Consider the following 26,062-nt stretch of genomic DNA (forward strand, 5'->3'; position numbering starts at 1 on the left):
TTGGGTATGCAGATTCTTTTAATATCAGATAGCAGTCTGGAAGATGGATTATAATTATCAAATATTTTCTGTATCAAGGTCTTGCTGTGTCCATTAAGTAATAAGGGACTCAGAAGAACAAATTGTGCATGCCCAGTGTACAAAGCTTTTTGATAATACCTATTTTTTGTGAAGAATGATGATGATGTGAAAATGTGGATATATCTGCATGTAAAGGATGGCATCCTGTAAACAGAAAATTCAATATTACCAGCAGAGTTATAATGTATTAAAGTATCCAAAAAAGGAAGATTGTTGTTGGATTCACATTCAATAGTGAACTTGATGTTGAGTATATAAGGAGTTAATTTTATCCAGAAACTGAAGCGGCTCTATTTCAGAGTGAGACCAGATTACAAAGATGTCATCCACAAAACATAGCCAAATGTGAGATTTAGGAGAAATGGTCTTAGAAATCCAATTCTCTAAAGGCTCAGCAGATGATGTAGGACTACCATCGTGGTACTGTTGGTTTGCTGAAATAATTTATTTATGCCAAGTAAAATAACTGGCATTGATACTTGAATAAATTGACAATGTCAACAGGGAAATATACTTGTAGAATTTTTTGGTGTGGTATATCTGTAAACAGTGAAACTACATCAATGGAAACCATTTCAGACTCTTGAAGATGATCTTTAATTTAGGATCAGCATACCCTCCTCCTCCATAGCTCAGTTGATATAGATGAAGCCATTTGGTCGGAAAGACCTGGGTTCGATTCCCGTTCATGAAGTGAGGAACTATTATCTGGTCTCTTTCGACTAAAGGTGAGTTAGCTGGTCTCATACGGAGGTGGGGGGAGGTTCTTTTTCACCAGGAAACTCGGTTTTGTCTTCCCCCAGAACAGACAAACTGGCCCCATTTACACGCACACAGATTTACAGCCATGAATATTTACAATAATATGTGGAAGAGATAGGGTCCTCATGAAATGTCGTAATGCCATATTTAACCATGAGTCGCATCAATATAGTCAACCTCCTTCATTGGAAATGACACCTGAATGGGAATACCCTCCTTAAAGGAACATCTGAAAAATAGCTAGGACCCTTTGTTGATATAATTTGTACACCAACTTCAAAACCAGCCCTGAAGTTGTGATCATTCTTACCACCCATTGAGGATACATTATCCCCTTTATTCTTACGTGATATTTATCACGTAAGAATAAAGGGGATAATGTATACTATGTTCTTGTCAAATACTATGTTCTTGTCATCTGTGTTACTTTGGACAGACTGGCCAGTTTTACTGCAATTAGAATCAAAGATCATCAAGATTATATATGATTTTTGGATTCCGAAGGTTCAGACCTTGCTTCTCATGCCATCGACACTAGACACAGAGTTTACTGGAACTATACGAATATGCTACACTATAGTAGGCTCTCAAATTTGATCACCTGTTTTTGTATGAAGCCATACACCACCATCCTAATTTTATTGGAAGTTTATTTTGCACTTGGTTAGACTATAATAAATTTAATTTAATCCTTTATCCAAGTGTACCTGGATAAAGCATCAGGACTGAGGTGCAACTCACAGCAAAAGTGGATCAAGCCCTCATCACTCCTTGTCTCAGTATCTCCCATAATGCAAAGCACATCTCCTTGCAGACATGTATAATGCTATGCATTAAGGCAAGGGGCCACTACCCAGACCGGTTTCGAGCTTTATTGAGGTCTCGTCAGTGGGAGGCAGACACAGAGGTGGTGATACTAAAGCAGAAGCGATAGGAGAGGTCATGTTTACCTATACGAGTTGCCAACAGGTGTACCACCTTATTATTATATTACTCTGGATTAAGAGAAAGATGTTGGAAGTTTATTTTGCACTTGGTTAGACTGTAATAAATTCAGTTTAATCCTTTATCCCAGTGTAAGCAAACAAAGTTTGTGCCTGAACATATCTTCAGGACTTAGGTAACGTGGTGCAACTCGCTGCAAAGGTGAACCAAGCTCTGTACCACCTTACCTCAGTCCTGAAGATATGTTCAGGTGCAAACTTTGTTTGCATACACTTGGATACAGGAACAGTCAAGAAATTAAGGAAATTGCTCAATACTTCTCACAGCTCTCCAAGTGAAATAGTCAGGGGAGGCTGAAGCATCATAATTTATTTTGATGAAGGGAAGTTATTTTGTCACCATATCCTTCAGGTAGAATTATTATTTTTTAAAGATTTTTCCTTTCAACCCATTGATTATGACAGCCATTTACATTTGGCAGACAGACCAGTTTTTTCACAATTCACATGCACAGCTTGTTTTCAGATTTTACTGCTACTTTAATGCTCATAATGTGTATTCTTGATTCCTTACACACACACACACATACACACACCACAGAGAGAGAGAGAGAGACTTATATAATTAAGGCGTATGATCTTTAAACAGTTTTCCGGAATATTTTAAAATGATTTCAGAAGGTGCTTGAAAAACTGCTTAATTTTGTATTGAAAATTATTTTCGATGTATAAATAAGCTATGTTCATTATGTAAATATTGTCAGGATTATATTTCAAAATTGGTTTTGAGTGAGTCAGCAATATCAGAAAAAGAATAATATTAGAATAACCTCTCTGTATAAGGAATTTAAATAGTCTTTTAACATATTTTAAACATAAGAAATACCTAAATGTAGTTTTTTAATTGAACTTTTAACAGAACCTTATTTTATATCATTGGTATTTAGAATGCTTAGAGTTATTTATGAAACACTCAAATATAATTCTTAAATGTTTGAATAATAATCAGGAAATGGATATAATGCCAGAGTCGGGAAGGTTTTTGTCCCTCTCACATGTTTCTCTAACTTCCTATTGTTGCTATGTAGTTGTTATTTTTCTGTTTATTCAAATAACATCATACCTACTTTTACAGTTTAGTCAGTCAGTAAATGATTGTTCTTCAGATGTTTTACTTAATTTTTAAGTTTTGGCTCTTGTTTTTAAACTCTTCTCTCTAGTAAAGATATTCAGATGTTTGAGTCTATAGTTTAGTTTGAGTCTCTTCTATTTTTCTGTTCCAGGGGCTCGTTTTTCTTTTTTTAAATCTTGGGAATTCCTGGGACTATACAATTTTGCTTGTGGAAATTTTATTTTAACTATGTTTATTATTTCTTATATTTCTATAAAATACATCTGGAACTGCTAAATGAATGGAATGATTAAGTTTTCAACTCAGCTGTCATGTCCAGATTTCTGTATGAAGCTTACCTCATCTAAATTAAAAATTTTTGCATCATCTGAATTAACAACAGTACTGAAATATCTTTCATTTTCAGTACTGTCCACTCATTGTAAGATAAAACTAAACAGCACTTGAATTTTGTTATTTCTTTAATTTTTGATATTTGATCTCTTTTTATAAAGGTCTAAAATTAATTTTATTTATGGTATCTTACTGGTTCTTCCCTAATACGTAATTCTGATTTGAAATTGATTTGTGTATAAAACAACTATTAGCAGTTGAATGCTTGAATTGAGATCTCATCTTAAGTGACCAGTTTTTAATTTAATTTTTAATTAAATTAATTAAATTAAAATTTAATTTTCTTGTTTTACATAAGTTAGTTCCATATTTTTTTTAGCCTTTCTTTTAAAATGTGATTAATGCCTTTGCACTGAATGCTGCATCAGTCCATCAGTGTGTGATTCCTCACATGAAAGAAATCTGCTTTGGACAATAACTGTACCAAGCTTATTCCTCATTTTTACATTTCTTAGTGTTTATAAACTTCATATTTGTTTATTTTCATTTTGACGTTAAACTGAAAATATTGCAAATATAAAATTATTAAAAATTAAAATTATAAAAGATTTATTTATGTCATACATTACAAGTTATACTTAATCCAAATTTAAAAATAAATCACTCCATCCTATAATATGATATGAATGTCCATTGGTAATGATATTTTTTTGTTTTCATTTAACTAATCAATGGCCTGATAAAATGGATGATTCTGTGAACGAAAACAAAAAAAATATCATTACCAGAAACCAATGGACTTTCATAATGGACTTTTAAATTATCATCATCAAATTCCTGACATGTACCCTCAAGGTGTGTACAGGATATGATAGTACTACATCAAAAATTTACATCATTACTAACTTCCTATCTATAATTTTCCTCCAAATCAGTCTTTTACTTATCAGGACTTCAACATTATCAGATCTTATATTTCTATCATCTAAGGCACTTTGTACCGTATCATTCAACCTATGTCTTGGTCTTCCTCTGGGTCTTTCCTTGCCCATTCTGTTTAAGTGACCATACCACCTGAGATTAGCTCTGCTAATGCATTCCTGGATGCTGACAATGTCAAGTTCTTTCCTAATATCCTCATTTTTAATATGATGTTGCCATTGATGCCATCTGTTCATGCCTCTAATCTTTCTCAGGACTCTCATATCTGTGATCTCTAGTCTTTGGTCAAGTGTTTTACTTCTGACCCAGCTCTCAGATCCATAAGTTAAAACTGGTTTGAACACTGTCTTGTATACAGCTAATTTAGTGTTCTGACTAATTTCTCTCTTATTTCATATGAATTTATTCAATTGACTGCCTACCATACCAGCTCTGTTGATTCTGTTGTCTATTTCCATATTTAATTTACCATCATCAGTAAAAATCGTGCCTAAGTAGCTGAAATGTTTTACTTGTTCCACAGGTTCTCCAGTCACAACACAGTTGACATTTTTATCAATTCTACCTATTTTCATCGTGTTTGTCTTTTTAATGCTGACCTTTATACCATATCTATTAGAGTTATTCAATTTAGTCAGGGAATCTTGCAAGCTTGTAGCAGATTTATTTAGAAGTATAACATAAAATTAATAGTGATGTAATTTTTTTCATGTAGTACTGTCATATCCTGTACACCCCTTGAGGGTACATGGCAGGAATTTGATGATGATGATGATGATGAACATCGTCCGCATAAAACAAAGAGCGTACATTAACATCTCCAATTCTGATATCATGTTTAATACCACTTTTCTTCATAATGTGATCCATATGGATAATGAATAACAGAGGAGATAATGTACATCCTTGTCTCACACCAGATTTAACATTAAACCATCATCCTATACTTCCTTCAATTCTAACTGCTGACTTACAACTCAAATACAGAGTAAGTATTGCTTGATATAATGCCCCATTGACATATAATGTCAATGAATTGTCAATATAATGACATTGACTTTTAAATTAGCATAAATTAATTAAATTTATGGTAATTTAATTATTTATTAAAAATTATCTTGCCATATATTTATACTACAGCTATTTTATATTACAGCATCAAACTCTTCTTCCTCCAGTTTTGAAATGTGAAATTGAAGCTGTTAGACAGACCTTGGCATCTTTGGAGAGAGATTTAGGTATATGTTTTTTTTTTCCCCTTTTCTGTTAAATCACTTTTATATGGATTTTTTTAAATTTTATTTTATTTATGAAATGTTTTAATATCAGGTGATCCCAAAAGTAATGTTGTTTTAGCATTAAATTTTGAAAGGATATAAAAGATAAATCACTTGCTAATTTAATGAAGTATATATTCTCCTTTTGAATCAGTAATGCCCTTCCATCGTTGTGAAAGCTTCATAATGCATTTCTATTGAATTCAGGAGATTTGGAGGCAAAAAAGCTGCCTTAGGCTCAATTTCAGTGCCTATAATGTATCATATTGTTTTTCATTAATGAAATGTTCCAAACTTCAAAATAAGTCGTAATCTGAAGTTGCAAGATCAGGAGAATACGGGGGGATGTGGAAGCTTTTCCCATCCAAATTCCTCGATCTTGTTACAGGTGATTCCTGTACTATGAGGGCATGTGTTATCCTGGTGAAAACACCCTTTCGATTGACCAGAGAACACCTCTTCAATCAGTCGAGTTGTTCACATTATACTTCAGATGTGATTGTTTGGTTTTGTAGCATGAAATCAAAGTATAATACCACCATATTCCAGCAAATGCTTAACAAAACTTTCTGATGGTGAAAGTCTTGTTTTTGGTTGAGGTTTATCCTGTTCCCACTGACACTTACCATTCTTGTAAAATATCCACTTTTCATCACCAGTGACTACACTACTCAAAAACAGAGATTTTTCAAAAGTATATATTATTTTTGTTTCTAGTACATATTTATAAACCTAAATAGTTCATTATTATTATCATAATTTTTACATTTAATTAAAATTAATATGCTTTACTTCTACTAAAATGACAATGATATCATTGATTTTTCTCTGAGCTTGAGAAAATTATTTGATCTTCTCCAGGGTCAGTATATTCTTTCTGGTTAGCTATTTGGAAAGAATTATGTATTTAGCAACTTACAAAAGTGTCGTTTGCTTTTATAAATACAGAATACTGATAGTTCTGAACAGATAGCAAAATAAAATGATAATAAATTGTTTATAAATTTGATGACTGATGTTTTTGCACAATTCCAACTGAAGAGCCCAGTAGTTTCAGTTTGTTGGATCCTACTTTCCACTCCGATGTATATTCTAGCTGTTGACTGACTCCACATTCAAACACAGAGAAAATTTATTTTTAACTGTGCCATTCTATGTTCTAATTCGCATAAGCAACGTTGTGAAATCGACCATCAGCTAGCACAAATTGTTATCAAACAAAATTCAGGCCGAAATTCTTCTTATTATGTATAGGGTTCCTGCTAAGATTCGAACTATTTTAATGAGCGGTGCAATGAAAGAAATCAGGCAAACACAAGATTCAACTCAAATAAAAATATTTAATGATTTAACACATAAATTTGCATTAAAACAAGGATTCCTAGTAGGGATAATACAATTAAGAATGAACAAGTTCTCATTAAGACATTAGTAATTTACTCAGCTGAGTATATCATTTACAATTAGAGTTTATGCATATATATTCCACTCTTCCTATTATCAAAGATTCCAAACACTATTTCACTCTGAACAAAGTTATCATTCAATGCACTTAAATATTGACTCAGTTTAACTATTTAGAACAATCACAAAGCACAAGTCATCAGACATTCCTTCAGCAACTTTAAAGTTTATCAATCTATCACAATAGTTCTCAGAAAATTCAGTTTCAATTTTACATTGCATTCTCACGTAACAGGCTTCACTATATGACATTCAAATATGAACTAGTAATCCAGAGATACTTCATACATTACGTTTATGAGGCAGTGCTTCACTATATCACACATTCAATCTTGACTGTGTGATATAGTGAAGATTAATTTCAACATTATGAACTATATCATGTTCTCCAGAAACAAGCTTTGCTACTTCACACGAGGCATAGAAAAGATATCCTTACTGGTATAAACAGTATAGCTTCCTCATTATCGAGAATCCTAGAAACATTTCTTGGTTCTTGAATACTTTCACTTTGAGAGCACGCAAATATTATAGAATCCTGGGTTTCAGTAACTGATTAGTTAACTCGAGAGAATTTATCTTGTTGCTTGTAATTGTCTAACTTTCAATATTTCTTACTCATTCTTATTATCCTTTCGTCCAATGGTACCCTTCTATAAATTCCTATCGAGGCGATAGGAATTTATAAAAGAATAAGAGCTCGAAGAAAGATAAGTCAAAATATAGAGTGGTTCCCAGTGCTTCCTACTCCGTTCACCTCCAGGTTATTTCTCTTTCCCTCTCTCCTGTGTTACTTCTTTTTCATGCACTGCTCATGACATCCTACTCTCCCTTCCTGCCAAAATCTGGTTCTAACTTGTTTTGTGATACCGAACTGGCTTCTTACATACTGTACAGTAATTCACGTTAAAGCACGCACTGGCTAAAAATAACATAATTTCTCACAACAACCAGTCAAGTCTTATTTTGAAGAATTTCTTGGATACATTTTACTAATAACATAAAAAGATTACGTAGTTTACAGTTTTTATCTCTGTTTTAGTAACATTACTCTCATAATAATAAGCGACATTTAATACATAGTTTTTACAACTGTACTTCATATCAAAATAATAAAGGAACAAATAAATATTAATAAACATAACTTGAAAGAAATCATATGAATGGCATACTATTAATAAGAGATTATTAGTCTGATGAGCAAATTTGGCTTAGGGAATGGCAGATTATGTTGGACTCTGAATGAAGTATTAATAATTTCCAATTCTCCCCATTCAGAATCCATCAAGTTCACCTACTCTGCCCCTAAAGCAGCAACAGAAGCTTTTTTTTAAAAAAAATATTGTCTAAGGGTGGGATTGAAAAAGAATCTCCTATAAGGAAATGAAATAAGACTTTTACAGCTGTTTATGTATAATCATAAAATGTATAATGGTTTTTGAGTGTTCTTGCAGTGGTGCTTTGTTGTGATGGCATATTCGTAAAGCCAAATTAATCTGGTTCAGGAATCTAATATAGTTGAAATGTTCCTCACGATGAACAGCTGCAAATCTTCCAGTTTGTCAAAGTAAGATAGTTCCCAAATGCTGTATAACCGATTATGTAGACTAAAGGCAGAAAGTTATCCTTTGCAACCTAAGTTTATTAACCTGGGATAGTAGTATGATCAGTACCTTCGTGGGAGGCAGGCAATCTAGAAACTCTATAACTATTAATGACCTTATTACAAAGGACTTTGTGAAGCTGTTTGACAAGAATGCAAGAAATAAAATTTATTTCTTGCATTAGCAATAACCAGCAGATCATAAAGATTGGGTCTGATGCATGAAGACTTAATTGTGCCACATTTTGACAGGAGTGATGATGTGACCGTGCATGGATATAAAGTTCAGTATGGGTTTTCTTCTAAAAGACAGTAAAGTGAAGGCTTTGATCTAGGCAGAAAAGAATAAGGAGATTTAAAAAAAAAAGTGATAACACTCTTGCAGTTCAGAAGTTCAGTAAATTAAGTTAATTGTATTCTAGGGTGAACAGCATTATCAGTGGCCAGATTGGTTTGAAAGCACCAATTCTTGTTTGATCACTGAACTTAAGCAAATCTGACACCAGTTAATACTTATAATGGGGACCACCTGGGAACTTCTGGCATGACAAGTTCCGCTTTGTCCTCACACGGCATCTGTTTGCTATAGGCTCTTCTGCCTTTCATAACCTTTGTTATGAAATCTTGAGGCTCAGAAGAGAAACATTGTTGTACCACAAAAATATCATCTACATATCTACTGGAAGAAGCATGGATGTTATCAATTAGTCACTGTTCAGATTGTTCCATAAAATAGCTCTTGTAGTAGGAAAAAGAGAATTATTCGTGGTGGTATCCTCATCTTGTTGGTAAAACTCAAATTTGACAAGTGAAGTAGCCAGAAATGAAAGGCACTGACAAAGAGATGAAGAATATCTGTAAGAAAGTCTTTCTGAAGTAATTCTAATATTTCATCTAGAGAAATGTCCAGTTGACTCTATTTTCCCAATCTTGCTCAGTAGTGAAGGTTTTAATGACTTATGTTTTTGTGTTTTTTCTATCTTGGCTAGTCAGGTTGTTGTAAATGTATTACTTGTATGAAAGATTTCTCCCAGTCTTTAAATACACCATGGGCATTTCTATGAATTTTATTCATGCAAAATGCCCATGGTGTTCTTATATTAAACTTGAAAATAAATTATATCCTTCCTATTATTATCTTTTAATTCTTAATCCAAATGTAAGCAAATAAATTATAATAAAATGCTTGAATATAGAGGCCATTGACTTCACATTTATTACCTTTGTATTCCATAATGCAAAAACATTATGGAAAGGGTTGTTACCGTGACCAGTATTGACCTTTATTGAGGTCTCACCAGTGGTGGTCAGATCCAGAAAGATACTAAGGCTGTGAATGAATGCAGAAGTCGTATTTTCCGTATGCATGTAGTAAAACTATGTATCTCAAGTTTGTCAATACTCTGGATCAGAGTATTGACAAACTTGACAAGAAATTAAGTTCTTATTTTAATCTCTCCAACTGTAAAATTTGTATGTGAAGCATCTTCATAATTAGAATATAATTTCTTTTAGTTTAATATACTTCATAACCAAATGAAAAACTTTCTATAACTATATCTATCTGATTCAGATAATTTTAATAATATGGTAATACATTGATTTATTTAAAGAATTTACTACTTGTATATGGAAAATATATAAATTCTGCATCTGGCTGCCACTGATGAGAACTCAATAAAGATCAAAACTAGTCTGGATAGTGACCCTTTCCATAATGATTTTGCATTATGGCATGTGAAATTAACAGCCTCTAATATACAAGTAGACTAGTTGACTAGCTGTGAAAATACCTCACACTCAGTCTACTTGGATTATGGATTAAGACAAAAATATACTTTCTTGTAATGTTTAACATACTTTATAACCTAACAACAAAATTTGCAACTATGTTCATGGTGTTCAAATGCCTATTTTGATAAATGATGTGATGGCCACTTGCTTGAAGTTTTTGCTGCTTTTAAGCACATTGTGACTATCCTGAGATTTGATATAGGTAAAGCATATGGAGATTATTGCATCACCCATAGATTGGAATAATGAATGATGAATTTGGCTGAAATAATTGAGATTTGTCATTCAAATATTTTGTTTCCAATTATAGGTCATGATATTGATTCTGAAGAAGTTATATTAATGATTAACATACTGCAGAGTGTAATCATATGATATGATAGTTGAAACTGAAAACCTAAAAATGATAGTATATGGTGAGTTGAAGTTCAGAAGCCACATTTCTGAAATGATTTAGACATCATGTTGTAAAACTACAATGCTGAGAAGCATGCAGGAATAAGGAAGTTAATTTCCCACTTTGCAAATCTTTGATAATACCACATCTTAATACCATAGGATGTTCCACAAGGTTATGGAAACTGCATTTGCTTTCACTCGCTTAAGGTAACCTGCTGAGGTTCCTGTGGTTAATGAACAAAGAGAGAAAACCACTAAATTTTCTTTTACTGGTAGATTTTCCTGCCTCACGAATAAAGTTTCTAGTGTAATACAACTCTTGTATTTCATTTTGACTGAGTATAAGTTTATATTCCCTGTGCTCTCCTCTCCTTCAGTGACTTGATTGTTTTCATATTTTCAATTACTTGCCTTTTGGGCTAGTTCAACCACTGAAGTGCAGCCATCACATGATAAGTTCTGTACTTCAATTAGCACAACGTTAAACTTTATTTATTATTATTTTTTTTTCATATTAATATTGTGACATTGGTTTGATTAAAGGAAGACAGAAGATTAGGTGGAGACAGATCACAGTAACAGCAAGATCCAACTGGATAAGGATGGTCCATGAGAAGAGAAAGAGTGCAGAAAATTTGGATAGTCTTTAGCTGACCAACAGTGAGCTTAAACGGATGACAACAATAACAGTCATGCTTGCATTTAAGGAAATATTTAAGGGAAAAAGCCATATTATGAAACTGCCATTTGAAGTTGAGTTGTAAATGACATATGTTTATAGAATTCAAACAGGGTTACTAATCCAGTGACAAATGAGAAATTGCATTCAAGAAGACAGGAAAAGGGATATGTTACATATTAAATTTGGTTACTATTTGACTCAGACATGTATATCAGTTTCAGTACACATGAGTTTATGATAGTAGTAAATTATGTTTAACAAATTGACCAACTATCATATGATCTTCATGATCATAGGATAGTTGGGCAACTTAAAATGAAAACTGTCACTGTATGCATATGACTTGGTTGGGAAGATATTTCATGTACACCAGGGGTGTCCTACCCGTGGGTTGCATGCTGCCCTGAACTGTTAGTAATGCAGCCCCATAATTCTTAAACTTTTAACATTATTATGTGATATTTACCAATATTTTTCATGCCTCTCTTGTGGACTGCGTGGGTAACAACAAAACTCTGTGTATGGAAGAGTACAGTGTGGTGTTAACTTCACCTCCTGCACCCACCACACACGCACACAATCAGTTAAATCGAAACCTGCTCGTATCAGACATTACATGCGCTCGTGTGACTTGACTAGTAAGACGCAGCGATTACCGATAATAATATTTCAACCTACTTACATGTGCGTGTTCCTATGAAGATGGGCATTTTTGTCAATAAACAGATATATAGATATTCTTTTTTAATTATTAAACTTGAACTTCCTGTGTTATTTTGTAAAATAATTTATAAGTTAAAATAATAAATTTAGTTTAATGCTTTATCCAAGTGTAAGCAAACAAAATTTGCACCTGAAGTATCTTCAGGACTAAGGCAACTCGTGGTAAAGGTGAACCAAGCTCTCATCACTCCTTGTCTCAGTATCTCCCATAATGCAAAGCACATGTATAATGCTATGCGTTAAGGGAAGGGCCACTACCCAGACTGGTTTCGACATTTATTGAGGTCTCGGCAGTGGGAGCCAGACCCAGAAGTGGTGATACTAAGGCAGAAGCAACATCTCCTTGCAGACATGTGTAGTGTCTGCAAGAAGATGTACTTTGCATTATGGGAGATACCGAGACAAGGAGTGATGAGAACTTGGTCCACCTTTACCACGAGTTGCCTCAGTCCTGAAGATATTTAAGGCACAAACTTTGTTTGCTTACACTTAGATAAAGGATTAAACTAAATTTATTATAGTCTAACCTAGTGGGAAAAAACTTCCAAGTTAAAATAATATTTTAGCAGCTGTGATATAGGAAGTACAAAAATTTATCACATAGTTTTTCCATCATCATCATCAAATTTCTGACATTTACCTTCAAGGGATGTACAGGATATGATAATACTACATGAAAAAATTTACATCATTACTAACTTCCTATGTACAATTTTCCTCCAAATCAGTCTGTACCTGTCAAGGCATTATCAGATCTTATATTTCAACGTTCTAAGGCACTTTTTACCGAATCAATCTGCTTATATATCTTGGTCTTCCTCTGGGTCTTTTTCCTGCCAACCTGGCAGAGAACACTTGTTAGGAAAGAACTTGACATTGTCACCATACCACCTGAGATTAGCTCTGTTAATTCATTCCTGGATGCTGACAATGTCAAGTTCTTTCCTAATATCCTCGTTTTTAATATGATATTGCCAACTGTTCATGCCTAATCTTTCTCAGGACTATCATATCTGCAGTCTCTAGTCTTTGGTTAAGTGTTTTTCTTCTGACGCAACTCTCAGATCTATAAGTTAAAATTGGTTTGAACACTGTCTTGTATACAGCTAATTTAGTGTTCTGACTAATTTCACTCTCATTCCTTAAAAATTTATTCAATTGACTTCCTGCCATGCCTGCTTTGTTGATTCTGTTGTCTATTTCCATTTTTAATTTACTATCTTCACTAAAAATCATGCATAAGTAGCTGAAATGTTTTACTTGTTCTATAGATTCTCCATTCACGGTGCAGTTGATATTTTCAGTGCCTCTGCCTATTTTCATTGTCTTTGTTTTGTAATTGCTGGCTTTCATATCATATCTATTACAATAGTTATTAAATTTAGTCAGGAATCTTGCAGACTTGTAGTGGATTTGTTTAAAAGTATAACATCATCATCCACATAAAGCCAAGAGCAGAGATTAACATCTCCAATTTTGATTTATGGTTTAATATCAATTTCCTTCATAATGTTATCCATATAGATAATGGATAACAGGGGGGATAATGTACATCCTTGTCTGATACCAGATTTAACATTAAACCATCTTCCTGTACTTCCTTCAGTTCTAACTGCTGACTTAAAAATCAAATAAAGATTAAGTATTGCTTGATATAATGTCCCATTGACACCATATAACTGTAACGTTTTGAATAGCTTCTCTTTTGGCACCTTGTCATATGCCTTCTCCAGATCTACAAAACATAAATACAGATCTTTGTTATATTCCCGTGATTTCTCAACTGTTAGTCATAAAGTGAAAATCTGATCCTGACGGCCTCTATTTGGCCCATCCAGCTTGTTCTTCACCAAACTTTTCTTCCACAATTCTTCTCAACCGTTTCTCAAGTATACTTGCATAGATCTTAGCAAGAACACTCGGTAGAGAATTACAGAGGTATTTCTCACATTCAGTTTTATTTCCCTTTTTATATATGGGCACTATGAGAGCTTTACTCCAATCATCTGGAATTCGTCCCTCTGTCCAGGCCTTCTGAAATGTGCAATGCTGCCACTGTAAGACTTTTATACCTCTAAGTAATAGAAAGTGTACAGAACGCAAAGAATGTCCAGATAAGAAGAAACTGAAGTTTGGAAAAATATCACTCATTCAAGTGATGAATCATAGTTAAGGATAAATTAATAAACATATGCACCTTTTGAATATTTTTGAGAAATATTGAGTCAAAATGAATGAAGTTAAAGTAACTTCCACACACACACACACACACTGAGGATGCTTGGCACTAGGACAGATTTACATGTTTGATGCAATAACAAAGTACCACATGATATCAACATCACATTCAGACTACTATAAAAGGGCACACCTATCCTCTGTATATAATCCATCAACATTTGCCACTAATGGGGAAAATATGGTGGCATAAGCCAATTTGACCATGGGCAGATAGTTGGTGACTGGAGGACAAGTGCCAATATTTTGGAAACAGCCACACTTCTTGGTTGCTTCCATACTATTGTATCAAGGGTGTACAAGGACCAGATTACCCATCAACTGCCAGCCAGCAGAAGGACTCACATTGGTCAGCAACATGTAGTTGATCCTAGAGGTAAGCATCAGCCTTCACGACTGATATCTCATCAGTGATGTGCAGCAGTCACGCAGCTCACCCACCAGTACAACAGTGGAGCAGTTTGACCCATTTCCACATGCCATGTGCTGTACTTTCTTTGCCTAGGGTTCCACAACTGGAGACCAACAAGGGTACCCATAATAATGGCAAACAACACCTTGAGTGAGCTAAGGAATGTCTGCAGTGTCCCTCGACGCAGATGGAAGAAGGTCATCTGGAGTGGTGGTTTGATCTGGCATAAACAGCATGAAGCCCTATCCCTGTTGCACAGTAGGGGTTCAACAGGCCTGTGGAGGTGGGAAGTTTTCTCCTGGCGCACCCTAGGTGAATAGTGGGCACACTACAGGGACCTGTAAGCCAACCATCTCCATCCATATTTGCAAGAGGTCTATCGCAACCACAGTGCCATCTTTCAACAGGACAACGCAGCTTGTTATTGGCCTGTACAATGAATTTGTTAAATTGCATTGGCTCCCAAACTCCCCTGACTATAACTCAGTTGATGAACATGTGTGGGATATGCTTGAACGGGGTGTGAGAACTGCTGATCCTCCTCCAAGGAATGTGCATGAACCGACAGAGTAGCTGCAACTGACACACGAGTCAAGTTACATATGGAGGACGTTTGACACTTTGTGCAATCTGTTCCTATGCATCTGCTAGCCATGATTTCACAGAAAGGTGGACCAGTGTGTTATTAGGTGGGTGTTCCTACTGCGAAGCTAATTCAGTGGTAAATCTATGAATTATTTTTTTCCCCTCACTATATTACTCTTTTCACGTTACACTGCAGTTTAGTATCCTTCTGCCTATATAAATAGCCAACATTGAAAGGGAGAAAGAAGTAATGAAATTCATTCAAACTGCACAGGTATCCTTGTGTCATGGGAATTTCATATGAATTAAGATTGAAACTTTGAAAGATCCAAGTTTGGAAGATTAGATATATTTTTTTTGTAATGTGACTTTTTTTCCCACAAAAAGTTTTTCTAAACCTATAGTACATTTCATGAGTGGACTATCACTTTTTTTCTATTTCAGTGAATTTTCGCTCGGCCTGTTTCAGTTGCATGTGTGTAACATATTTTTAGAAATGGAAGGAAATAACGTACATTACCTGCATATTTTGCCTTTTTTTATTTCAAAAAAAGGCAAACGAGCTACAGTGGCCCATAAAAAATATGCAGCGTATATGGGGATGGTACCTTAACAGAACGTGTATGCCAAAAGCGGTTTGCGAAATTCCGTTCTGGAGATTTCAACATCAGTGATGCGCCTCTCGTCGGTCACCCGACTAAGGTTGATTCGAGTGTTGTGAAGGATATCATCACCAAAAATCCATCACAAACAGTGCGGGAGATTGCTGCAGTACTGAATATATCCCATACAAGCATTGAAAACCATTTACACAAGCTGGGATATGTTTCAAAACTTAATGTTTGGGTGCCGCATGAATTGACTGAGACCAATATGACTTCGCATATCCATCTGTGATTCGCTGCGACGTTGCCAAGAAAACTACCCATTTTTGAAGCGGATGATTACGGGAGATGAAAAATGGGTCAATAATGATAACATGGTACGTAAAAGATCATGGGGGCAGAAGAGCAAACCCCGCAAACAACCTCGAAAGCGGGATTGCATCCAAAGAAGATCATGCTCCCTGTGTGATGGGATTATAAAGGTGTTCACTACGAGGTGTTACGGTCAGGCAGAATGATTGATTCAACTGTCTCTTGCTCACAGTTAATGTGACTGGCCTGTTCAATTAGCACAAAACATCCTGAATTGGCAAATCAGAAAGGAGTTGTCTTTTACGCAAAGCCAAACCCACACATCATTAACAACCCAGAGTAAATTGTTCCGTTTTGGCTGGGATGTTTTGCCTCATCCTCCATATTCACCGGACCTGGCACCTTTCGATTACCACTTATTCCGATCATTGCAGAATTCTCTGATTGGGAAAACCTTTGCTAATAAGGAGGCTGTCAAAGGACACCTGGATCAGTTTTTTGCCAGTAAACCTCAGGAGTTTTATGAACGCGGCATAATGAAGTTGGTGGACAGATGGCAAGAGGCCATTGATAAAGAGGCTCAATACATAACTGACTAGTATGTATTATATATATTAAATAAAATGTGTTTCATTCCACTCTGAAAAACCAAACAAACCAACCCAATAATATATATAATATAATAATATTAATTTAATATTTATTTTACATACTCAGAACCCCTGCTCTAAAGATCAGACATGGAACTTTTTCAAGCCACTTCAGACCTCCAATAACCAAAGCAGTGGTCTCACTGGGCACTGAAATCCCACACGTAAAGACAATCACATATATCCATGTCCATGGCCAGATTTAACCCCACAGCCTGTTGGTGGTTGGACACTGGATGTGCTAACCACTTAGCCAGCCACACTTAAAAAGATGTACAAAACATCAGTGTTCTCTTTATTTGTTGGCCTAGTTGGCCAAGTGGTTTAGCTTATTTGTCTCCAGCCAATAGGCTGCACATTCGAATCCTGCCAAGGGCAAGAATGTTTGTGATTGTCCTACTAACCGTTTACCATATGTACTGCCTGTAACTTGTATCCTGGACAATTATGACCTGAAGTCTTTGCACCATAAAAAATCAAATTAGAAGCAAAAAATCAAAACTCTTCATATCTGTTTGCTAAATGATTTCATAAGAAATTATTAGTCAACTCTCACTATACCATATTTATAGGGACTGCACAGGAATAGTTTGTTATAGTGAATAATTTGCTATAATGGGACTTTTCATTTGTTTGCTAGTCAGCTATCTTCTTACAGTGTTTTCTGTAGTGAGAGTTGACTGCAAATAGATTGAATGCTGTAAAAGGAAAATATTCCAACAGTAATAGCAAAAGTAAGATTTTAATAATTGACTGGACCTAGAGAAAATAAATGACAAGAATTAAATGATTGGGATTGTTTTCCTGATTTTGCAATTATTGTTTCATATTTTAGGATCCCCTGGTGCACAGAGTGTTCTGCAGTCTATGCTGAATGAACGATGTGACGGTAATAGAAATATTTTTCATGCTGCAGTTACTACATGTTTTCCTGTTTCTAATAAGGATTCTGATACTGGAGGTAGGTGGACTTCATTTTCTCATTGTACATCCTCGCTACTTTTACAAACAGAAAATTTTCGTGCTTAAATTTAGCTACTGTGTAAATGTTTTGTATTAATATATTAGAGTAAATAAAAGATGCATTCAAATAGGATAGATTAACAAATTTTTTTGGTAATGTTAAAAGTAATTTTGAGCTTTTCAATATGTGAGTGGCTATTGGATTTTTTTTTTTTTTTTGTCTGTATCTGTGCTTATTTCTTAAATTTAGTTGGCATTAAATGTTTCATTTATGCAGTTGGGTAAACAAAGAAGTTGAATTCAAGCATGATACATTTTGGAAAATTTTAGTTTTTTTGGCAATGTTAAAAATATTTGGTCAGATTTCCATTATTTGACCGAAATATTCCACATGCACAGACAATATATTTAGTGTGTGTTTTGGTAATCGAAGTTCAATAGTCTTCAAGGAACTACATAGCTATGATAAAGTTTATTTTTTAAATATAATATGGTTGTTGATTTATTAATGCCTTTGGGATTCAGCGTGTTATTCATTTGTGCATTTGGGTTTTTAAGGCATATTTTGGTATGAACTGTGTGAGGAACCAAATTCTTCTATATCCCAGAGAACTAAGAGGAACAGTTTCTTATAAAACTAAAAGAACAACAGAAGCTTTTTCTACTTTTATACCTGGGTAGTTTCATCAGAATTAGTGCACATCGATATAGTAAAAGAAAAAACGATCAACAGTATAAACTTTGGCGAACTTGAGTCTTGCATTGCAAACATTGTTTTCTTTCTACTTTCTCATATTGTTTTCTGGTAATTATTAGAATATCTGAAGTATTACAACTTCCATGTGCCATGCAAAATCAACTCTGGATTAAGGAACCCCCATGATCAAATATCTTCACGATTCTTTAAAAAAGTGTATTGACTGATTTTCATAATCTGGAAACCCTTCTTTAGAATCAAACATGGAACTTTTTCAAGCCACTTTGGGCCTCCAATAAGCAGAGCTGTGGTCTCACACACAAGGCGATGAAATTCATCTCCCATCTAATTGCCAGCAAAGTCGATTAATAGAGCCTCTGCTACTAATGGCTCGCAAAAAAAGTTAAGCAAGTTTGAGCGTGGTTAGTAGTTGGAAGGTGATCCAATCGTTCAATGCTGTTGGCACACTCCCTCGGTGAGTCTTTGGACTCCTTGGAGGTGTAAAGAAAGGAGAATGAAAATAAATACCAATGTGCTGAATTTAAATCTAAATGCTACTAATAAAAATGCTAAAATTAGAAATTGGTGGGTGACAGAATTTTTTTTACTATTTTTTCTGAACTCAGCACCTGAAAATCTATAAGAATCAATTATTACTTCTCAGACAACTTTTCCATCACAGTCTGTGTTATTTGATCTTTATATTTCTTATTTTCTTCTGCTGTTATCATAAATAATTCCTTAAAATATTCCTTTCATCTTTAACTAATTCTTTCTCAGTTAGTACTGAGAAAGAATTAGTTAAAGTTATCCTTACATCCTATCATTTATGTATCAAAATTATCTATTAATTGTTTTAATTCTTTATAAAATTTTCTAGTTTCTCTTTTCTCATTTACTACACTATTTGTTCCTCTTTCTTCTCAATAATTTCTTTCTTTTTCTTTTTACAAATTTTATTTGCCTGCTTTCTTTTCTCTTCATATTCGTCTCTACTATTTCTTGTGTTCCTTTATAAATATTTTTTTCTTGCTTTGTTTTTCAATTCAATTATTTCCTCACATTCTTCATCAAACCATTCATTTCTGTTTTTCTTATACTCTCCTATTTCTTCTTCAGTTGCATGTATAATTGTTTGTTGGATTAAGTCCCATTTTTCTTCTATATTCTTTCGTTTTTCTATTGTTTAAATATTATCTTTTATTTTCTTCTGATATTTTTCAATTATTTCTCTATTTTGGAATGCTTCAGTGTTCCATTTCTTTATCTTTTCAGTTTTCTTTTGGTCTACATTCGATATTCTGTATATAAATTTAATTTTAACTGACATATGATCAGAGTTGTCTGCGCAGTTAGTCTAGTGGCTATGCACTTCGCAACCATATGCCTAGAGAAGGAGTGTTGTAGGTTCGATCCCCATCAATGAGGTGAGGAGCTTAAAGATCTTCCTCAGTTATAGCCAAGTTAGCCAGTTCTGGGCGTGAACAGCAGGTTTTTTTCCACCAGTTTATCTGGGGTTTTTCATCCAGCAAGCAGGCAAACCGGCCCTGTGAACACAGGCTATAGTCATAGGATATAATATGGCAAGGAAGGGAACTTGTAAGTGCCTGTGACATTTCCCTTCTTTACATTCTCTTGCATTCTTTGGTTGTTGGAATAATCCAGGTCCCCAAATGTATCTTCTTATGTTGAAAACATGTACTCATTATTCTAAGTTTATTTGATATTGATATTTATATTTATATTGTATAAGTCTATTTCTGTTTTCACTGGTCACTTCATGTAAACTGTACTTTCCAATTACTTCATGAAATATGTCCCCTTTTCCTATTTTTGCATTAAAACCCCCTAATTAATAAAAATATCATGACATCATTTTTATTTATTTTTTCACATGTTTCTTGTAGATCCTTGTAAAATTGATATATCACAATCTCATCAACATTCTCGGTCTGGGCATATAAGTTAATAAAAGTGATATTATGGAATTTCTCTTTAATTCATAACTCGCAGATTCTTTCATTTATTGGCATGAATCCTAAAATTACTTTTATCTTCTTTCTAATAATAAATCCTACTCCATTATTTCTTTGTTCTTCAGCGCCACAATAATACATAATATAATCTTTTGCATATGCAAATTATTTTCTATTTTGTACCGAATGACTACGTTATGAAGTTGCTACCAATTTCATTTTTATGATTTACGTTGCCTACATGCTATTTCTTATGAATTTTGAAACTTCTTATCTAACTGATGTAAAGCTTTATTACACACATCTTCTCTGAACATCATGATATTGGGTGCTCTTCACTTCTGTGTCATACTTCAATACCAGTGTTCCAGTAAAGAGATTAAAAACTAAGTGCAAAACCAATATGCACGTATTGACACGAGAGAGAGAGAGGGAGGGCATCCAACTTATTCCTAGGCAAACAAAAGGCAGAAGGATGATAATGAGATTCTATAGATAAACTGAAGAGAATATACTATACAGGGAAGTGAAGAGGTAGTATGCCACAATGACAGTAATATTTACTGAAAAACACTTTTATGGTGAGAAGATAACAGTAACGAATGTGGCTAAGGGAACATTAACTCGTATGTCTGTCCTAACTTCTCACAATTTTATCATCCCTGAGCAGTGTGATTTACTTGCAATCTCCATAGAGCAAATTAGAGGGGGAGGAAAAATGAATATGGCATCACTTTTGAAAATACACAGAAATGGTTCTGCTGCATCTAAATCCACTAGTGTGAAAAGTAATGCACCCCAAAGAATTAAAGACACACTTTCAGACCCATTAATAGATGGGATATAGAACTCTGCTTCCCAGAAGAGAATAAAACCATTAAAATGCATAATGACCTGGGTAGAGTATAATTTGATATCTATCCTAGGGGTGGAAAATATAGACAGTGGCAATCCACAGTTTCCTAAAAAGTAAAAACTCAAGACTATTAAAAGGAAATCCTTACGAAAGCAAGTGCATCCATTGGTCAGGATCTTGCATTGTGGTATACCTTGTTAACCACAAGAACAGGATAAGGAATGACACTCCTCCCCATGGACAAGTGCCATCCTTGTTAGCAACTATACACCTTTCCAACAAGTTCTACTTAATACAGACATAGCAGTAGTTGCCATTTGGCAGGATCTATTACTACTGTACACTGCACCTATCCACCACCCAGCGCAGATATTTTGCAAATAAATTGATGGCCTTGTTTTGCATTTGCCAACCCAAGTACTCTTAATGGGGATTTTAATTGGCCATAATACCCTGCAGGGATAGTGCACATACTAATGTCAGAGGAAGAGTTGCAAAGTGCATAATGGACAACAATAACTTATCCCTACTAATCTGGAAGTAGCACCTTTTTCCACATGCCTATCCAAACACTTACTAATGTCGGTGTAACAATTTTTTCACCATCCCTCTTCCTACTGTTTGAATGGGAAGTAGATAATGTGTACAGAAGCAATCATTTCCCCATGATATCCACTTTTTCATAGCAACTATGTATTCCATCACGGAAGAAGATGAGAGAGCATTCCAATCAACTTGATCATCTTCCATTCCATGCAAGATGATCAAGTTGATTGGAATGCTCTCTCATCCTTTGCAGGATTTGATTCTACAACATTGAGCTCCCCCTCCTATAAACAGATCAGTGCATCATATTACAGAGTGTATAATACAAGCTTCGAAAACTGCAGTAACCAAAATATGAAGTTGGTTTGCCTTTCCACAAACAATGGTGAATTCAGAATATGCAGCAACCTAGGAAGTACAAAGCAAAGCATGGGGTATCTAACCTCGGATATCTCACTACATGAAATTTAATTGCTTTCAAATATGTTTGTGCCTGAACACAATGCATTTACTGTCAGAGCCAAAAGGACTTGTCAATCCAACTCATATCTTCCATCACCATATCTGCAAATGCTTCCCCCAACTGTAAATAATGTCCTCTATGTGTATGAACTTACCATCTTCTGTCATTCTTCTAAAATAAAATCCCTGCTTGACCATCCCATATGCACAGTTATTGCTTGAATTTATACACTAGGAAAGTTTATACTATACCAGTGGTGTCTTACTGCAGGAAGTGAATGAGATTGGAGATTTGGGAGTGGTGGTTGACAGTAGACTGAAGTTTAGAGGGCAGTATTGCTAGTGTTGCAAAGGCTCCACATTGTAGTGCTGCTATGATAAGAAGTACTCTAACATGTAGGGATAAAGAAGTGGTTGTGCCACTGTATAAGGCACTGGTCAGACCACTGGTCACCCTGGTTTTCGTTGTCATGTCGAGATATTGGAGAGGGTCCAGAGGCCAGTTACCAAGACAGTGTCAGGATTTTGGAATGTTGAAGGTTTTATATAATGTGAAACATTATACATAGCAATACACAGTTTATTAAGTTGTAAGTCAGCAGTTAGAATTAAAGGAAATACAGGAAGATGGTTTGATTTTTAAAATCAGGTATAAGACAATGATGCATATTATCTACACTCTTATTCATCATCTATTAAGTATTCATTATCATTAAGTAATAAAGTGGCATTAAATCTGATATTACAATTGGAGATATCAACCTTAGCTCTTTGCTTTATGCAGACCTAAACACATCCAGTGCAAGTATCCTGGGTTCACAAACTAAATTATACAATGGCTGAAATAAATTTGGCATGAAAATCAGCAATAAGAAGACTAAATCTATGAAAATAGGCAGAAACATGAAAAAACCTCAGCTACATTCTGAATGGATAACATATAAGAACAGTAAAATATTTCAGCTATTTAAGCAGTGTTTAGTGAAGAAGGCAAATTAAATATGAAAATGGAAAACAGGATAAGCAAAGCAGGTATGATGGGGAGTCAGTCGCATAAATTTATATGGGATAAGAGAGAAATTAGCCAGAACACTGAACTAGCAGTATACAAGGCAGTATTCAAACCAGGTTTAAGTTATGGGCCTTAGAGTTCAGATAGAGTTCCGACCTTACAGAAATTGTCCACAAGCTGACCAGAATATCGGATAACTCGAACCACTTCTCAAATGCCTTAGATCTCTTCCTTACCAATGACTCTTTCAAATATACAGTGAATGTAGTGAGTCTTTCCCCTGGGTAATTCTGACCACAGCCTAGTGCTTGTCTCCTCCTTCTCCATGCAACAATACTTACATAGTCACTCCCACACAAGAGTAGTTTGGCATTATAACAATGCCAGATAGGATAGCCTCCAAAACTACTATGCTTCATTCCCATGGTTGAACTAATGTTTCCGGTCTTCTAATTCAAACATATACACCGATCTTATCACCAAAGTAATCCTCACTGGCAGGAAAACATACATTCCCCACACTTCTCTGAACTGCCGTCTTCTATCTAAGCCCTGGTTCTCCAAAAGATGTGCCAAGACTGTACAAATGAAAAATCAGGCATAACTGGCTCAAATCAAGAACTCCATCCTCCTTGAATGCCTATACCAAAGCCCAAAACAAATGCAAGAAAATTATCACTGCTTCCAAAACAGAATTTTAATGGGCAAAAGGCAGGAAACTTGCAGCCTATCCAAACTGCAGCCATGCCTTTTGGTCTCTTGCCAAAGCAATTGGTTGTAACTTTTGCCCTACACTATTCCCACCCCTATCATATCCAGATGGCTCAATTGCAACATCACATGCAGAAAAAGCTAATCTCCTGGCTTCACACTTTGGAAACCCCCCCCAGTGATTCCAACTGCCCAACATACATTGTCCCCTGTATTCTTTTTCCAGAAAGAATCATAAACCTGTTGTCTAAATTAGACACACACACACACACACACACAAAAAAAAAAAGGCTCCTGGCCTTGATGGTATTCCTTCAATTGTCCTGGAGGTCTGTGCAGCAGAACCGACTCCTATCCTTTGCTGTACATACTCTCTTACTCCATTGGTATATATCCCAAACCCTGGAAATTTGCCTATATTCAATCCATTCCTAAAAATGGTGACAAATTGCTGCCATCTGACTACCGCCTATCTCACTCACCTCAGTCCTATTTAAAGTGATGGAGAAAATCATCAATTCTCAACTTCTCTACCTTGAAGGTATCCAGCTATTAAGTGACCACCAGTATGGATTCATTCGATGCCGATCACCAGGAGATCTACTCTCATCTATCACCCATCTCTGGACAAATGCCATGGAGAAATTTGGCAAATCCCAAGTGGTTGCACTTGATATCTCTTGACGCCTTTGACCTGGTCTAGCACAAAGGCTTACTAAGCAAACTCCTATCACTTGGACTGTCTCAGGTTTAAGTTATGGATGCACACTATGTGTGATGGTAGACAGCTCCCTATCCTCTTACCATCCAACTAATGCTGGGGTCCCACAAGGTTCAGTTCTCTCACTGACCCTCTTCCTTCTGTATATCAATGACATACTCCAACCCAATACGCAGTTTTTTGATGATAGCACATTATACTCCTCCCTTTCATTTGACTAACCCTACTCTACACAACTCGCTTCAACCCACAGAACATCAACCACCACCGCTCTTAATTCTGACTTACAAGCCATCCTCCAATGGGGCTCAGATAACATCATCAACTTCATTTCTAATAAAACCCAGTTCTCTCTTATTTCTCACAAAAAAAGAACCATTTACACCCAGCATTGTTTTTGATAACTCAAATTCCCAGACAAGATGAGATTTCTCTTCTCGGAATTACCCTGGCATCAGGCCTTTTCTGGCTTAAACACATCACAACCATCGCATCCTCAGCTTCCAAAAAAACTAGGATTTTTCTTTCGCTCAAGACATTACTTCACCCCTAAACAGTTGTTAACCTTATACAAATCACAAATCCATCCAGCTATTGAATACTGTTCTCACATTTGTAGCGGGGCTCCTAAAACCTCCCTCAAAATGCATGACTCAATACAGAGGAGAGCAGTCAGACTGATGAATGACCCATCGCTTACCAACTCACTCCCCTCACTTTCACATAGATGTTTGGTCTCTGCAATTTGTATATTCTATAAATATTTCCATGGGAAATGTTCATCTGAAACAGCATCAATAATTCCCCCCACTCTGTACTAAGCTCATCAGAACATGTACATCTGCTGCCCAACATCCTTTCACAGTACATCTTGAGACCCACAGAACAAGTTTCTTTTCCTCCTCATTCATCCTTGGTACTGTGGAACAGTCTTCCCCTGACATATTTCCCAAGGAATACAACATACAGACATTTAAATCAAATGTAAGCAAGTTTCTCCTTTCCGAACCCACTACCCATATATGGTACCAATGTACTATAGGTTGATCAGCCAACCTCTCATGCATGAGCCCAACATAAAAAAAAAGGACAGAAATAAACACTTGATTAAAAACTAGACATAAAAGATATGAGAGTTGTGAGAAAAATTAGAGGACTGAACAGATGACACCAAAGACAC

At 35.2% G+C, this 26,062-nt stretch overlaps 1 protein-coding gene across 5 annotated transcripts in view; it reads left to right on the forward strand.

The window, feature by feature from the left end:
- hyd (E3 ubiquitin-protein ligase hyd) overlaps nucleotides 1-26,062 on the forward strand; it is a 680,323-nt gene that overhangs the window by 262,369 nt on the left and 391,892 nt on the right. For all 5 annotated transcript variants that reach the window (XM_090411567.1, XM_090411569.1, XM_090411568.1 and 2 more), the window contains 2 exons: nucleotides 5,351-5,432; nucleotides 17,774-17,899. In XM_090411567.1, the coding sequence (XP_090267693.1) occupies nucleotides 5,351-5,432; nucleotides 17,774-17,899 (208 nt within the window). The remainder of the gene's footprint in view (nucleotides 1-5,350; nucleotides 5,433-17,773; nucleotides 17,900-26,062) is intronic.

This window comes from Typopeltis vanoorti, chromosome 21 (genome assembly GCF_054136105.1).
Source record: "Typopeltis vanoorti isolate ZY-2024b chromosome 21, IOZ_Tvanoo_1.0, whole genome shotgun sequence".
Classification (NCBI taxonomy): Eukaryota; Metazoa; Arthropoda; class Arachnida; order Uropygi; family Thelyphonidae; genus Typopeltis; species Typopeltis vanoorti.